This window comes from Aethalodelphis obliquidens, unplaced genomic scaffold, assembly GCF_003676395.1.
Source record: "Aethalodelphis obliquidens isolate GAN/ISIS:26980383/991018 unplaced genomic scaffold, ASM367639v1 scaffold4, whole genome shotgun sequence".
NCBI lineage: Eukaryota > Metazoa > Chordata > Mammalia > Artiodactyla > Delphinidae > Aethalodelphis > Aethalodelphis obliquidens.
Window position 1 is genome coordinate 46,862,409 of NW_020837948.1, and position 16,759 is coordinate 46,879,167.

General features: G+C 42.5%; 1 protein-coding gene across 1 annotated transcript in view; it reads left to right on the plus strand.

Annotated features, from left to right (window-relative positions):
- Positions 1 to 13,975, plus strand: part of LOC113617665 (uncharacterized) — a 22,624-nt gene extending 8,649 nt beyond the window's left edge. Inside the window, exons 3-5 of the mRNA XM_027101254.1 lie at positions 5,353 to 5,480; positions 7,337 to 7,386; positions 10,852 to 13,975. Of these exons, the coding sequence (XP_026957055.1) occupies positions 5,353 to 5,480; positions 7,337 to 7,386; positions 10,852 to 10,914 (241 nt within the window). The 3' untranslated portion in view covers positions 10,915 to 13,975. The remainder of the gene's footprint in view (positions 1 to 5,352; positions 5,481 to 7,336; positions 7,387 to 10,851) is intronic.
- Positions 13,976 to 16,759: the final 2,784 nt, after the last annotated feature.

Below are 16,759 nucleotides of genomic sequence, written 5' to 3' on the forward strand. Positions count from 1 at the left end.
GGGGGCTCCGGCACCGCGCGCTTGGCTGCCGGGCTGGGACAGAGCACCCGGACCCGCGGTGGCAGCGGCAGCGGCGCTACCCACCCTCCACAACAACATCCACCGAACCAGCGAGCCATCGAGCCGCAGGCCCCTGGGGTAAGCTACAGCGCGCACACGGCAGTGACGGTGACGGTTCAGAGGCTTCAGGTTACTACCATGCGCCAATAAGGGAGATTAGAAACAGAAAAGGAGATTACAGAGAGATCAGAGATAAGAGGTGTACCTCTCCGTGTCCCTTGTCACATAGCGCGAGCGCGCGCGCGCACACACACACACACACGCGCGTCTGTACACAGATGCATGCACAGACATCCCTACAAGAACATTCCTTGCTACTACCATCTAAATGTATGCACCGCCACTGTATGCCCTGCAACGTGGCTGGTGTGTTTGTCCTGATTTCTGCATAAAGGCGGGCAGGTATGTGCCAGAGTCCAGGTAGGAACAAACCGCCACGCGCGATTGGATTGCAGCCAAACTCGAAGAGACATTTAACCTGCTGAATTGTTTCACTCAGCCGGGTGCCCCCCAGAAACTGGCAATTCTGCAACCGGTTGTGGAATCCTGCAACTATTCATAAAATGTGCTGAAAATGTACTTTAGGAAACGTAATCTTGCTATATATGGCAAAGTAGGGACAAACCTAAAGGATAAGTGCATCTCCATTTTTAAATGTTTTACGTGTAGCCATCTGACCACTTTTTATTGGGTAACATACCATAAGAGCACTTTGGTGTAGGCTTGGAAAAACTACAGCCAAGGGTAAGGCTGGAAATGCCATAAGAATTAAGGGTGCTAAAAATGGATGCTGGATAGCCCAGCATGAAAGATGGCATAGAGCTGTAGCTTTAAAATGGGGGAAAATACATGTGAATATTTATACATGAAAGCCATTGGGGAGGGTGAGTCTTGCCCTGAGTATCTGTGCAGGTAAGTCATTCATAAGAAAACTAATTACCTGTGCATGTACTCGGATTTGTTTAATTGAATAAGCTGCATGTGTGCCTTTTGCTGTTCTTTGTGGCTGTGCAGTTGTGGATTCGGTCTTCTTAAAATGATAGCTTTAGGGAAAAATTTAAAGTGGACTTTATACATATATATTTTTCAGAAGCCATTGTGCTGAATAGACATATTGCCAGAAAGAAAAATTCGACCCTATAAATAAGATTTCCATTGCTTGAAATCTAACTCAAGGCCTGTGTATTTTAGGGCAAATCAACTGGCTTAATACAGTAAACTGTTTTGTTTATTTGTTTTAATTCCAAAGTCAGGAACTAAGGATGCTTTTGAATCAAGATAATATGCCTTGTTTCCAGTCATATTAAGATAAAAATGAAATTCAGTAAATTTTGAATGAAGCAGATAAGGTACAACATACAACATGGTTGAAAATGTCTTCCTTGCAGAAGGCTGTCCGTTGCTGTTTCTACACATTTTAAAATAGTTTTTTTTTTTTTTTTTTTTGCAATAAGAAATGCTAGAAAGCAATAGGGTGGTGAATGCTGCACCTCTCAGTTAATCAGCACAAAAATTCTTTAGAAATCTTTGGGGTCACTTTCTTTTATACATACATTATCTCAAATGCATTGGCCCAAACTGTTTTGCTAATATGAAGTTAATTAGACAATCAAACTTTGAGCCTTGAGCGATGGGCATCACAGCCGATCAAGGAGGGTATGTCAGGAAAGAAAAAAAAAATGTGTCTTTTCTTTTATGACCAAACCAGGAGGTTATACAGCTGGCATTACATACATGACAGATGTGCATCTTTGGAGCCTTAAATAAACAGAAGCAGGGAGGCAACTGTGCATATTATCTAGCAAGAGACAGCAGCAGACACTTGCCAAAAAATAAAGACAGATAGAAAGGGACAAGAGAGACAGAGAGACATAATAAGATAGCAAAAAAAAAAAAAAAAAGTGGAGGAGAGAATCAATAAAACGATAAACCTGAACTTTTCGCGAATTAAAAAATGCAAATATACCTTTTACATATGCATCAGTATTAAAAATAATACACGCTGGAACCAACAGGAGCGGGAGGAGGAGGAGAGGAGGAGAGGAGGAGGAGGAGGAGGAAAGAATGGAGGCGCCGCGGAGCCCTGATTATGCATGGGCTGGAGCTGCCTCCTCTAACCTGTTCTTCTCCGAGCCGGGCAGCCGGCGGTCCTCAACCGCCCACAGAACAGGAGCCGAAACAACCGTTCCCGAAGGCTACAGCGTTTATTTTTCTCTTTTGGGGGTTTTGGCGGTTGTTTCAGGGGCTCGCCAACTAGCCCCTTTAATTAAAAGCTTCAATAAAAGGCGATCGCGCCAGGAATGCACAGGCTCCTCTTCGCGCAGAATTTGCATATTTTTTAATGCCCTAATTTCCTTGATGTATGTAAATGTAGCCGGACGTAGAGGGAGACAGGGAGCTGACGTCAATGGACGTGACCTCGCAGCTAAACCTTGAACGTGAAGCCGGGATGGGAGAAAACACGGAGCGGCAGCCGACGGAGCCCGCTCGTTCGCGCGGCGGCAACGGCGGTGGCAGATCCAAGGCCCGAGGGGGCCAAGGGAAACCGTGTGTCGACCCCGGGGGAGGACGAACCGCCGCCTTCTTTCTCCACTGCTCGGCTTCCAGCTTCGCCAGCCTTCAGGCCGCACCGCAGGCTCCTGTCCTGCACCTCCAGCCCCACCAAACACACGTTCTCTTGCTTCCCTCAGAAAAACAACACACCCCAAAACAACAAACCAAAAACAACAGATAACAAACCAAATCAATCAGCTCCCCAAATGCTCTAGACCAATGCTCGGGTAGCTTATCAGAAAGAAGACTCTGACAATGGAACATGATTTTTTTTTTTTTTTTTTTTTTGCTTCTCTCCACAAGAAGAGGAGGGGGAGACCTCAGACGAGAGCAAATCACTCCTAAAACACGATAAGCTACACGTGTTTCCAGTAGGGAGAGGTAAATCGCCCAGTCGAGTGGTGGGGGCTTCTCGTTTCGGTACCTATTTACCTGTGCACTCATTAAGCGCGTCGGCTTCATTAACAGCCATGCCTGGAGCGTGAGTTACAATGTGATGCGAGTGTCGTGTGTGTGTTGGGGAGGTGCTTGGGCTGGTTAGCACCGAGGCAGGCGCTGTGAGCGAGACGAGCGAGAGATCAGTGTCTCCCCACGGCCACCTCTGGGACTTATCTTCGGGGCCATCTAGGCCAGAGATCCTGGGCTGGAGTTCGAATTACACCCATTTGAAGGGGGAGGGGGTCAGAGAAGGCTGTCTCTGAACAGCCAGGCCCTTTCGATTACATTGTCTGGGGAGGGGGGCTTGAGGTGCGAGCGATTCGGTAGCCGCAGGCCCGGGCGCTGTCTTGCCGGATTTAGCCTGGTGTACTTTTCACTTGGAGCTCGGCAGCCTTTGCGAGGAGGTAGTGGCTCTTGGCTACGCGGCAGGGAGGCCTTCAGATTCCGCCCCCCCACCCTGCCCCGCGCGCCCGTGTGTGCGTGCCCGCGCACCCGGCGGGGTTCGCTGGCACCTCCCTGCGCACATCCGCCCCTGCCTCTGCTTGCCACCCTCTCCTAGGCAGCTAAGAAACGGTCCTCGGCCTTTTCTGGGCCAGGGCCGTGCAGAGCCAGGAGCGGAGGGCCGGGCTACGGGCTGGCAAGGAAGGGGCGCCAGAGGCCGCGGTGTTGGCTTCCCAGTCCTGCCCTTGGCCTCCAAGGCTGCCGTTTCTTCGTTCCACCTCGTAGCCCTAGCTTTGTTTTCCTGACATGCTCGTGGCCACCGGGCCCCACGCAGGCGATGGGAGTATGTGCGTGTGCGCGGGGGCAGGCGCGCGCGGCGGGCGGGGGCCCTCCCGCCAAGGACACGCATGGCTGTCTGTCCTCCCGCTGCACTTGGCGGGAAAGCTGGGGGCCGCCGGCGGGGCTGCTCGCCCGCGGCTCTCATTACCTCCTCCCCGCTCCCCCCGGACCGCATTTACATACGGGCCACTCGTCAGAATTTTTACAGCCCCCCTCCCGCCCCCTGTCGCACGCGCGCAGGCTCGGAACAGGCGCCCGCGCGCTCTGACACCCGCGCTCAGGCTGCGGCCGGCCGGGGCGCGCGAACAGGCCCAGGGGTGCAAGCCGCCCTCGGCAGACGGATTCTCGCACCTCCCCCTAGCGCCTACACCCCTGACAGCCTCCCGGCTCGCGTTCCAGGAAGCCCACCTTCTCTTCAAGGCTCCCACCCTTCTCTCCCTGCACACTCCCACCCACACCCTCCCACATCTCTCTGCCTCTTTCCCTGGAACACACACACACACTCTCACACACACACGCTTTTCTTCCCCCCTCAAATAGCTAACCCCTATGGAGCGTCCCTCGTACCTTTTGAATAGCTCTGGAGTTTAAAGAATAAAAATCCTTATAATGTATTACTGTCTTTAGCCAAACACATTTAAGGACCACAACAAAAAGAAGAGGAGGAGTGAGGAAGGGGGACTTGAACCAAAAGACCTTTCTTTAAAAAAAAAAAAAAGTCTGCAAGTCAAAAGGTCATTCTCCAAGTTTGTAAATAAAATTGCAAAGGAGTCCTTTAAAAAGAAAGAAGGGGAGGAAAGAAGGAAGGTAGAAAAGATCCACAAGTTACATAAAAATCATGCATTGGGAAAACAAGACAGGGCTATTCTTTTAAAAAAAAAGAGTCTAAAGAAATCAAGAGGAAAAAAAAACTGGAGGAAAAAAGAAAAAGAGGGAGAAGGAAATAAAAGGCAGAAAAGGCAAAAGAAGTTTCCAAAGAAATGTGTGCTTTGCTTCCTACAATAGGAAAATGTAGCTATTGCCTCCTTCAGACGAGACATTTCTAATTTGTTCCGTCTGTCAGGAGGGGACTATGAGAGGTTTGGGTGCAAATTCATTATCTCTGGCAACGCAGAACGTAGTGTGGGGACTGAAAAAGACCGTGGCAATGGATGAACAATAGGGCTTCAGTTCATCAGTAACAAAAGCAGTGGGGAAATTGGTTGAGTTTCAGAGCACGTCCTCCTCGGCAGAGGGGGCTGGACTAGACCTTGGACAGCCCCCCCAAAAACTTGCCGAGCCTCGCACACACCACTTCACTCTCCACTCCGAGGCTCAGGGAGCAAGTGCCTGGCGTGGGGGGGAAAAGTTGGCTTTTTTTCCTCCTTCGTCTTTTGCGCCTTTCTCTCTCGCCCAGGAAGGGAAGATCCGTTTAAACTATTTTAGACGCAATCAAGCAAGAATCACCGTGTGGAACTGAGCGGCAGTTTTAAATGTGCGAAGGAGAGGGATGGTCTGAAATTTTTTTTTTCTTTTTTCGAGACGCCGAAAGGAGGCTGTTTGTGTACTGCGGCTGCCCAGTGATTCTGGATCTTGTCTTCTGGCCGGCGCCTCGATTCCTGCCCAGCTGGATTGGGGGGCAACACTGCCTGGCTCAGGGACGAGAGCGAGTGAGTATCCTGGCGGCCCGCAGGCGGCAACTCGGCCGGCGGCGCGCGGCCAGCAGTGCCTGTCGCGGCCCGGCGCCCGCGCTCCTCACCTCGCCCGCGAGCCGGTGTCCGCAGAGGCCCGCTGCGGGCCGCTCCGAGGGCCAGTCCGGGGCTTTGCTTCAGCTAATTGATTGTGTGTTTCGATGCTAAACCTGTTGATCTCGTGAGTTGTCTGAACCAGGACTGTTAATTATCCAGTGGCCTGACCCCCCAATTGAAGAACGATTCCAGGAGATTTTCGCGTTGGAAAGGGGAATTTTGTATGTAATTTTGTGTTGTTGATAGTGCGACTTTTCCCTCTTAAACCTAGAGCCAAGTGCAACTGTATTTTGCGTTCCTGGATTCAGGATTCGCATTTTGAACAATTCTTTTAACCACCTCAAAGTTGCAGTTACCTGGCAGTGAAGTGAGGGTCTGATGGGATTCTGGTGGAAACTTATATACAGTAGCTAACTAGAACTGGGTGGATTTCCACTTCCTTTTTCTCTTTGCCTTTTGGATTCAGGGAAGCGAGAGGCCGCTTTACAGTGTTATCCCAAGTTCAGATTCATCAAGATGCAACCATCGCGATTACTTATTGGAGCGTTTCAGCTTCTGACTCTTCTGGTATCTGAGCGAAAGCGGTTTGCTAGGAGCCCAGGCCCCGCTGAGGGAGGCAAGACCTTCCTTCCTTGGCTTGGAATTGTCTGAGGGAACTCAGGGCGGTGGGAACCCAGGCAATGTATTTGCATTAGTGTCTGCGACGTTTTCTCTTGCAAATGTACCCGCGGTGTTTGAATGGGGAACTGTCTTGAGGGGTCAGGGCAGCAGTGGAATTGATCAGAAGTTAGTCCGGAGGCTCTGTCAAGTCACGGCCACGGCCGGGGGCTCTTTGGGAGTTGTGGCTGCCTTGGGCCTAGAGCGGCGGGGTCGGATCCAGTTTCCTCCCTACCGTGGTGCCTACCTCTGCCGGCCACCCTCCTTCCCCACCTTGGCACCAGTAGTTCGGGCGCTGTCTCGAGAAATGAGCTCCCGTAGTCAGCGTAATTGAACCAGTGCAGTACTTTCATTTTGCAAAACCGGTAGCCCCACCCTGGCCACTCCAAAATAACAATAAGCATTAAAAAAAAATCATAAAAGAAACACACCTATTTTCGGGAGTGTAAGACTTCTTGAACATTGAGTAAAGGAAGGATGGGGGAAGGGAATTAAAAAATCCACCACTTTACAGCAATCAGGTTTTACATTATTCATTGATTTACTGGAGGAAATAGCCAATCAGGAGCCATAGATATGAATGCACATCTCACCGTGCTGTGGCCTTACAGTAAACTATTTGCATCTTTCTAATGGATTAGATATTTATCCAGGGATTCCCATTGTTTGAAAGGCCTGGAAATTCAGTGCCTTAAACATTTAAAAAATATGACTTTTGTTCCAGTCTTGAGATTCTTACATAGGAGAACTCTCCCTCCTCTTTTGTATGGCAGGTTACAATGTTCAAATCCCTAATGTTTCTTAAGAGTCCCTCTTTCTTCCAAGCTAAAAATAAAAGAAGAAAGAAAAAAATTAATTTCCCAAACCCCTCCAGATTCTGCATATTTTGCATTCCCATTATCATGCATGTCTCCATTTAAATGCAAATTAGCATATTTAACTCTGTGGGTGCTGAAGCACAGGATATCTTGTACTGGGGTTTTCTGGAATCTCTTGGCATTTTAAGGAATCCTGGTAATTGCAGTACTGTAAATGAAGCCATGATTATATATATAAGTATATGCATGTGTGTATATATACATATAAAACTGTGATCATTTGTTTTCTTGACTGTTTTTCAGATAAGACTACAAAGAAGCATAAAATGAATAGACAATCCAACCAACCAAAGGTAATTTAAAAATTTACATTTGATAAAATTAAAGCGACGTACAAAATAAAAATAGAATATTATTTACTGGGTGACAGACCTGCAGTGTATTGCTTATCTCCCAGTTCAGGCAATAGAAACAATTCCAGAAAAATCTAAGTTTCCAGTATGTGCAGTTTTCTCCCGATAGGTAGCCTATGTATATTATATATCAAGGATAATGCAAATATAACCTTAACTGCTTATAAAAAAGAAATTCAGGATACAGAAGAAATAATAGGACACTTTTATTAGAAAATAAGCCACTCAAGTACCTTGCCTGAACTATACAAATGGCTATAAATTAAATGACTTTTATGTGGAAAATGGTGGTCTTGACTGTATTAGTGGACTGTGGTTTACATGCTTGAGAATCATACAAACTCAGTATTAAAAAGGGAATTCGGTGATAGGCCAATTTCGTTATATACTCTGCAGAGGTCTGAACAGGATTCAGAGAGGTGTTCTAAATATGAGTGGCAAACCTGATGTATTTGCATTTATGGAATAGCATAATTCTGATCTAAATATGTGGAAAATCATAACTTTTCACTTTTAACTTAAGCAGAGATTGTTTATTTCCAAGAAAACCAGGATGTTTCATGTTTCAGCTATCTGGAGACCTATAAAAAGATTAGAAAACAAGCATGACAATCATGTCCTAATCTACTGGCCATTAATGGGAATTTATTAGAGAATGAGTAGGCAAGCCATATGAATTCAGTATATCCTTCAATATGCAGCTTTCAAAAAGGGTATTCTGTAGCTCAGCTAAATAGCTTTTTGAAAGCAAAAATAACTGAAATAACAACTTGCAGGTGTTAATAGTTGCTCACAACAATGTATGGCAGACATTGCTAAGAATCTTTAGAGTAGCATAATTGTTTCAACTTGTCTCACATCCTAGATAATAATACAGTCCTTGAAATGTATATGATAAACCTTGGCAATATTCAGAATACCCAGGTGCTCAGTGTTAAGCCTTGCTATGTATCTTTTATTTCTTCATCCCTTGAAAGATGATGGAGAGGCAAAATATTTAATTGGCTATATATGGCTAATGAACAGACTGCCCATAATCATTACACTGGATAAATTCACTTTTTGGCACTCTCATAATGAATCTACAATGTATGTGACAGGCAAGGGGCCAGTCCTGGAGTTAGTTGATATGACTGTGGCATTGCCACAGAAGATGCTATTTTAAGACAGTATATTCTGTAGCTTCTAATTGTAGAAGCATCTCAGATGTTCAGTGTCTTGGCTTTCATGATAGTTACTTGGGTTCTAAAAATGCATTTAATTGTTAAATGTGGAAATGTAGTCACATTAATTTGCAAATTCACACAAATATGGTGGTGATACACACACAGACATACCTGCCTCACATCTCTCTACTTTCACCAACCCCCATGCAGACATATATAAAACAAAAAGATATTCTAAAAATATCTGACATTTCTTGGGGTTTGATTTAAGGAATTGAATTCATCTGATCATATGCTTCTTTTATGTAGTATATGCCAAATCACTAATGATTCTGCTTCTAGGTCTTGGAAAGCAAGGCCAAAATACTCTCAATCTTCCAAGGAAGCAAAGCTCATTAGGGTTTCACATAATGTCAAAAGTGGCATGGGCCTCAGTGATGTGTTCCATTTTTATCCAGTAGTTTATGTTGTGCCTCATAGTTCAAGAAGGAACAGTAACTCTATGGGTGTGTGTTTCTCTGATTTAGTTCGTAGTTTGCATGTATGTTTTTTATACAACCCAATGCAGCCATTTCTGATTGTACTCCTTGTTTCAAAATTTGAAAAGAAAAATAGATGAGCAATTTCCATAGCTTAGTCTTTTCTAAATAATCAGGACAAGAATGCTCACCAAAAAAGTAAATTACTAAAAAACTAAGGAAAAGTTGGCATCCGTGTTACTAAGTTACATATTTAATTGGTGTAATATTGTTGTTTGAACTCTTAATTGGGGGCTTTTCTTAGCAATTCTGTTTTCTTTACTTGTCAGTCTTTTCTATAGGATTTACATATGTGCGCTCTGTAATTTGATAACCATATTCACACGTCTTAAATGAATAAATCACTGAATTAATGAAAGAGTGTATATTATGAAAGTGTTTTAGTGATGGGGGAAATAGTCAACCTATGAAAATGAGAGTATTGTGATAAACTAGTGGTGTGTGAAATGAATATGAAGATTTATGACAGTTGCTTGTAGCATATATTTAAAGAATGGTAACAACACCAAACATAACTCATAACAGTCCATAAAGTTCACCCATGGTGAATATGCATTTTATGTGGACAGATGTTCTGCTGAGGGACATCTGACTGTTAGAATTGTACATGTCATAGGTGCATTAGACATAGATTACCCATTATGAAGGAGAAGAAAAGAGGTCTTTAAGTGGTCATATTCACACTTTGAAAAGTCCTAAGAAAAAGAATGAGGCTAATTAATTAATAAAACAACATTCCTCTCTAGACAGAAGAAAGGTGGGGGTGGGGAACGGGATTGTAGGGGCAGAGTTAAAACATCCAGGTATTTTATCTGTCTTTTTAACGAGGTAACAATCCTTTTTAAAATTATTTCACAAGGAAGACTAGTACATTTTGCCCTTCTGTATGAAAATTGATGTTTGAAACCACAGACAAAGCCTCAGCATTTTTATTACAGCAGAGTTGTGTACAACATTAGAAACTATTGCTACAGTGTTTACCTGTGCTACAATCTAAGGCACACCCTGTATACAGTTATTTTTTTAAAACCAGGATGAAGTCGGCTTGCTTAGAGCATTCACTTTGAACTTACAGAACAAAATACGCTGCCCTATCGCCACGGTACATAGATACAAAACATGCCTGAACTATGAAGCCATAAAAAACACACCACCAGAGCAAATTGTCAATGTAATCACACATCGACTCACTGCATAATACAGATCTGATTCCCAGCCCCAGAAAGCAAGGCCCTGCTTTAAGCAATCGCCAAGTGCCTTCCATCTGTCCGCCCATGCAATCTGCCAGAAGAGAAATGCAGGTAAAGACGTTCCCCAGATCTGAAATGCTTTTATCTGTCCTTAGAGAGAGATTTCTTCCAGTCTTTGGATATTAGAGCGATCTGCACTAGCACCGAGGAGGTAAAAGGGCGCGGGTTGCCTTTCCAGGAGCAGGCGGTAGTGCTAGCGGAAGAAACGTTGATTGAGAAAATAGGGCTGTTGAAATGCTGCCGTTGCTGCTGCCGCTACCTCTGCTCGGGCAGCAGGCGTGGGGCAGTTGGATGATCACTGATGCATATCAATAACCGTGTACTTGAGATTTCTCATGACATCATCATTACCTTGGTCTCCCGCGGTCTCGAACCTTTGACCTTGCCGGGCTGGTCCACATTTTGGCAGTGAAAGCCCCTCCAATGATGGCCCTTTTCTCCTTCTTTCAGAGCCGGGGCAGCAGCACGCCAGCAAGACGGCATCTTCTCCTCCCCAGCCTAGAAGCCCTGTGAAATCGAGGATCTTCCCCCTAAAACACACACACACAAGATATGTGCAGTCAAGCTGCCACCGCTTGGTAAAAAGCTCATGGTGCCTAACCCAAAAGGATCCGGAGCAGATCCTTGAATCAGCTGTCACTTCTTCTATAGAATGGGATTTTTTTTTTCCCTTCCTCCTTAACCTGCGCTGGAAATTGCTGTTGGCTTTATACGTCTCTATAGAGGGAGGCTAAGGAGTCTTGCGTGAGAAGGAAGCAATTTACAATGCAAATAGAGGCCTGTGAAGGGACGGATATGCTGCTTACTCTTAACCGCTTGCTGCACCTTAATAGCTGGCTTTATTTTCTGATATTAATAGATGAATTGTTGGCTAACGCTGCCGGAGATTACTTGCTGAAAGGAAAAAAAAAAAGTTCGGAATAAACTTTGAAAGCAACAGCTCTCGTTTGGATGTCTAGCCGCACACACAGACAGAAACCAGGTCATATTTACATACAAGGAGGAATCTTTTGCGCGGCAAAGTATCCTGGAGGACTACTTACTCTTCGGTACTGCCAGAAAGATCTGGATCTGGAGTCTGGGCAGAAGAAGACAGAGGCTGTGAGGGAAGCGAGTTGTTATCTTTGGTTATCTAGCTGTATGAGTGTATTGGTCTTCATAAAGCTAGATAACCGAAAGTAAAAACTCCTTCAAGATCGCCGGGGAGCGTGTGAGAATGAACTGCAACCAAGAGACAGTAAAAACCAGAAAGGTCAGGAATACTTATTGAATCTAACTTTGTTTCTGTGTTTGTTTTTCCCTTATGACGAAAGGTGGGATTAGAGGAAATTGACACACGTATGCCAAAACATTAAGGTGCAGATATTTTGTGAGGTTGTTACAGCTGCAAAGAGTTGTATAGTGCTAATGAGTAAAGAGGCACATGTAGTTTGTCCTACTTTAAGGTAAAAGTTTATAAATGGAGGGGTTTTGTTTTTCCTAGAGAGCGGTTGTAGAGATGTCTGGTACCTAGTTTGAATATGATTCCATATACGTAGACTTAGGCTATTCCTTAACGAGGTCCCTCCCCCGAAAAATTTGAAGATTATGCTTGGAAACTGCATGTATTTGGGTTGTATGTCAAATTATATGAAATTAGACTTTCAGAAGAGTTTATACTGGAAGGTTAATAATCTGTATCTACTGAGGAGATAGAGCTAGGAAGGAAAATGCAAAAAAAAAAAAAAAAAAAAAAAGCAAAGGCTGATTTTTTATTCTTCTATTCAAAATACAAGGACAGATGCTTCTCTGTTCCAAGAGGGTTTCCTTGAGGAAGCTACTGAAGCAGAAAGACATGATGGAGACGAGATCGCCTCCCCTCTTGTCAAAGTGTTAAAAAAATGTTCTGTCTTACTCTGCGCCTAGCATTGGAAATGAAAGTGACATTTACGCCACAACCCACGTGTGCGCCTCCTCTCTTTTTGTTTAAGGATGATCAGGTCTATCCAGGAAACAGCTCTGGCATCCCAAACTGAAATAATTAGGACGTATATAGACCTGACAAAAATGGAAAGGGGGTGGGGAATCTGAGGGTCTGTCTTGCCTAATTGATTCCGCTAAACGGAATGCAGGAGATGTGAACGGCAGGACGCTCCGATTCCCACGCTCGGGGGCAAGTGGTAAAGCGGGGCCGGCAGCCTATGACAGACAGCCCTGTTGGGGGGTGAGGGTATGAAAAAAACATCAAGTACACACACCATACTCATCTCCATCGCTTAAGAAAGTAGAGGCATTTCCCACCCACAGCCATCGGCAGCCTCCCGAATGGCAGTACCAACCGGTCTGTAGCTGCTGTGTACTGTATGTTTCTGTTAATTTTATAACCGCTGTTTAATCTGGCCATAATTAAGTTTGGCTTTTTTCTTCGGTTGAGATTTTCAATATTTAAGGAAAGCTAGTAGAAAAGTTCCCAAAATGTCCCATTACTGCCTGCCCCTCACATCAAATTCTCAGTCCCTACTTGTGGCCTTGTGACCACCTTTTGGCTTTTGTTTTGGGAGGGTTATATTTTAAAATATGTCTCTGTATAACAGACATTATAATCACTTCATCAGGCTGTTTACCTCTGAACATGATATATCTAGGAACTTGGTCTAATTATGCTAGTAGGCACACGCTGGAAGTAAAATTATAAAATCATCAACCTAAAAAGTGTTAATTATAATATGATAAAAGTTTGTTCTCGTATATCACCAGCTAGATGTGTTCTAAACAGTCATTTTTTTTAATCTAAAAATGACTCTGCTTAGCAGAAACTTTGGCATTTTAAAGGTCCCCATTGTAATCTTTTCATAGAAGTCCTTACATTTTTCCACATGTCACCGATCAAACGTTTGTATAGGCATTTAAATATAAATACAAACATTGCATTAGAAAATGTCCAAAATGACCTGTTATCTTCCATATGACCTAGATTACTGACAATCCCAAATCCCAAACATATAGTTTTTCTTCAAAACCATTACGTGTTCCGTTGTAGTTTCAACTCCTTGTAAGACTGCAGGCTGGAGAAGCCTGTAAAACCACTGTTAGTTTCAGATAGAAACTCTGAGAGATTTTATTAACGTAAATTCTCAATTTGGCTGCTGAACACGTGCCAAAGTTTTACTACTGTAGTGACCGTTGAGAAGACCCTTGTTTATTTACATTTGAAGTACTGTTTGTGCAAACAACCTTTCATTGTTAAGTGCCTGTATTCCTTTCATTTACTTCATGTCCAGGGGTGCTATTTACCTAGAACCATTGTCTACTACAATTAACATTTACATTACAAAGTGTGTGGTTTTCTTTCTCAAGGAGGTTCAATTAAGGCAATAAGATGTTTGCTGGGGAAACCTATTGTTTACTAAAAGCACTCAATGGAGTCAAATTACTGAAGCTTTTGCCTACATCTTGGTCTTTTATGTAAATGTGTTAAATATAACATCTAAGGAAAATAAACAATATTATAATTATGTGTTTGCCATTGTCATATCAAACTTGCTTTGTATCATACTAATGTTACATGACTTATCGATCAATAAAAATACATTTCAATGTTATTATTTTCATTTTATTTTTTGCCGTTCCACTGCTCTTGCTGCAACATGTCCCAATTTTTCTTTTTCTATTACACATCAAATTTCTAACATTTTGTTTTATTTGTGTGTGTTGAAGAGAGGTACTGTATCTGAACATGGGTCTGAAGGGTGTCCAAGGTAATCTCTACAATGACCTTATAATAAGATGATATTTCTTTGAAATCTGAAATATTCCAAAGGCATGTACATTTAAGTCAAAAGAAGTGTAAATATCAGTTAAGTAGTTCTTTGAAAGCTAGTTTTAACATTGGCAGAAACCGGATCGAGTTTATTTAGCATACCACTGCATTGTAAAACAGTTGGGGCGAAGTTGCAGTTTGCGTGAGTATGCATGTTAACTAGTGGGAACCAAGCGCAGTCTTTGTGAAAGGGGAGCAGCAGATTGCTGTGCAAGGCCAATGTTAAAAAGGCAGCTGAATTTAACACCATCTGGAAGAAAAGATCCCTTCACGACTTTCTCACACCGTCAGACAAAACTAGTGTCTCTTGTTCCGAGCCCTTGTCTATGCAACCATACAATACTGAGTCATTATACTTTTTGCTGAGAGAAAATTTGAGAACACAATATGGGTAACCAGTGAATGACCAAGTTTCATTGTGCCCGCTTAAGTCGATTGAAATCTACGTCTAGAGCTATGAATGGTAGTATTGTTTTCCTCACCAGGGCTGTACTAAATGTCAGCACAGTGTAAAGAAAAACTTGAAGTCTGCAAATAACTTACCAGATCTCAATTATAATATTTTCCCACACTAGAACTAATATCATTGCGAGGGGCTACATTGCAGAAAATACAAAAAGAAACGAAAAGAAATAGAGAGTTCATTTAGAAGTTATTTTATCCAGACAAACATTTTAATTTTCTGATGGGAACTTCCATTTAGGCTGTAGGCTGGGTTGAGAAGTGGAATGCATTACTGGGAAGTTCAAGTTACAAAAATGCTTCTTGTGCAATTAAAATAGAATAAAACAAGCATCTAGTCCCACCTGAAACCCTGCCTTCTTAAATATAAAGAGACTCTAAAGCTTTTACTGCTTTAGTTCTACTTAGAATTATTAGTATGGATCTAACTTAAATTATGCTTTAAATTTTGGCAGACATCGCTCTTTCAAAGTTTGTCACTGTGATTGACATTGCAAAAGAACATCACAGATGTACATTTCCAAAAATATACAAATTCTGGCACTTCCCTAGGTGGAATCTGGTGTCCTCAGGAATACACCTCCCTTTATATTACTTCCCCTCCCCATTTTCTAACTTTTCTTTGCTCAAGATGTGTGTGAATCAGTTATTATACTTAGGTTTAAGGTTCACACAATCTATTTGACTGTAAACAGTCAGAAAAAGGAAACAAAACAGTTCAAAAAGAGTAAAAGGAGTTGGTTGTGTATGTTTTATCAGGGTGTCTGTTTTAAATATAATTGACTTTGCAATTTTGTTATTGTGTCACCAAGTGTCGCATAGTTCTTAACATGTAAGTGCAAAACAATGAGTAATTGCTGTTTTGCTGAATAATACATCTGAGTTGCCAACGTCAAAGGTATTATTTTGTGTATTTCTAAGCAGGAACATTAACTGCAGGTTTTGACATCTAGAATCTTTTCATGCAATACTTAGAAATAGGCCGATAAAATGACACCTGTAAAAGTGAATATAAAGATATAACCAACTTATTTTCCTTGTCCTACTTTATGCCAGAAAATTAACAATGAAATGTCACTCAGTGATAGAATTATAGAGAATAAAACATAAAAACAGTCATACAGAAAAATCCAGAACAACAGGAATGGAAATTAGATAGAGGTAAAATAAGATATATAGGAAGACTTCTGCAATATCCTTGCAGGATATGAATGAATATATTTACCAGTATCAGCCCCCTAGTGTAGTTACCATTAATGTGCATAGTAGTGAGATAAATGCATTATTTACAGTCAAAATGAATTTTTTTCTCCAAGTGGCCTTTCTTTAAGTCTTCTTAAACACTAAATTTCTTCTACTTGTGCTCTGTGTTTATTTTAAAAATTAAAATAATTTTCTTATTTGGAAAAACGTGAAATGCTAATTTGATTTTGTGTAATCTTTGATGAAAATTAAGAAACCACTTAAATAGTAAGAGATAAAGATAAGTACATTTCAAGTTCATAAACGTTCTTCCTATTCATAGACTACATATAAACAGTTCAAGACAGTTTAGTATGTTAAGAATTTTGACTTTTTAAAAATGGAGAGATGAAGCCAAAGGTTTTATTTTCCAATGTGGCTAGAAAATAAATGTATTAAAGACAATGTGTAACTATATATCTAGTTTTTTCTATAGATCTGGAAATGCCATTGTGATAAGAATGTTGATAACCTTTCCCCACTCTGTCTTGCCATGACCTAGCTTTTCCCTAATTAGTTAGAGTAAAACACACCATAATATGATGTTGCATTTGGATGGGTGCTGGGGGTGGAGGTGGTGAATCAGGCAACAGGAGACAAGGTGTCCTTTAGAAGTTGATGAGTAAAAAGACATTATAATACTGGGTCAATTGTTTTTAACACTGGTACTTCGAGAGAGTTATACAGGTCGTACAGCGATGGAGCATGTAAGGTAGTTCTTCAGTGTCTCCAGGTTTTAATGGATGGCTTTGTTATCCTGTCTTGTATTCATCGGTTTCTTAGCACAAGTTAACCTAGTACAGAAGTCAGCAGAAACCTCTGTTCTCATCTGCTTTGAGAACCCATTTCATCCCT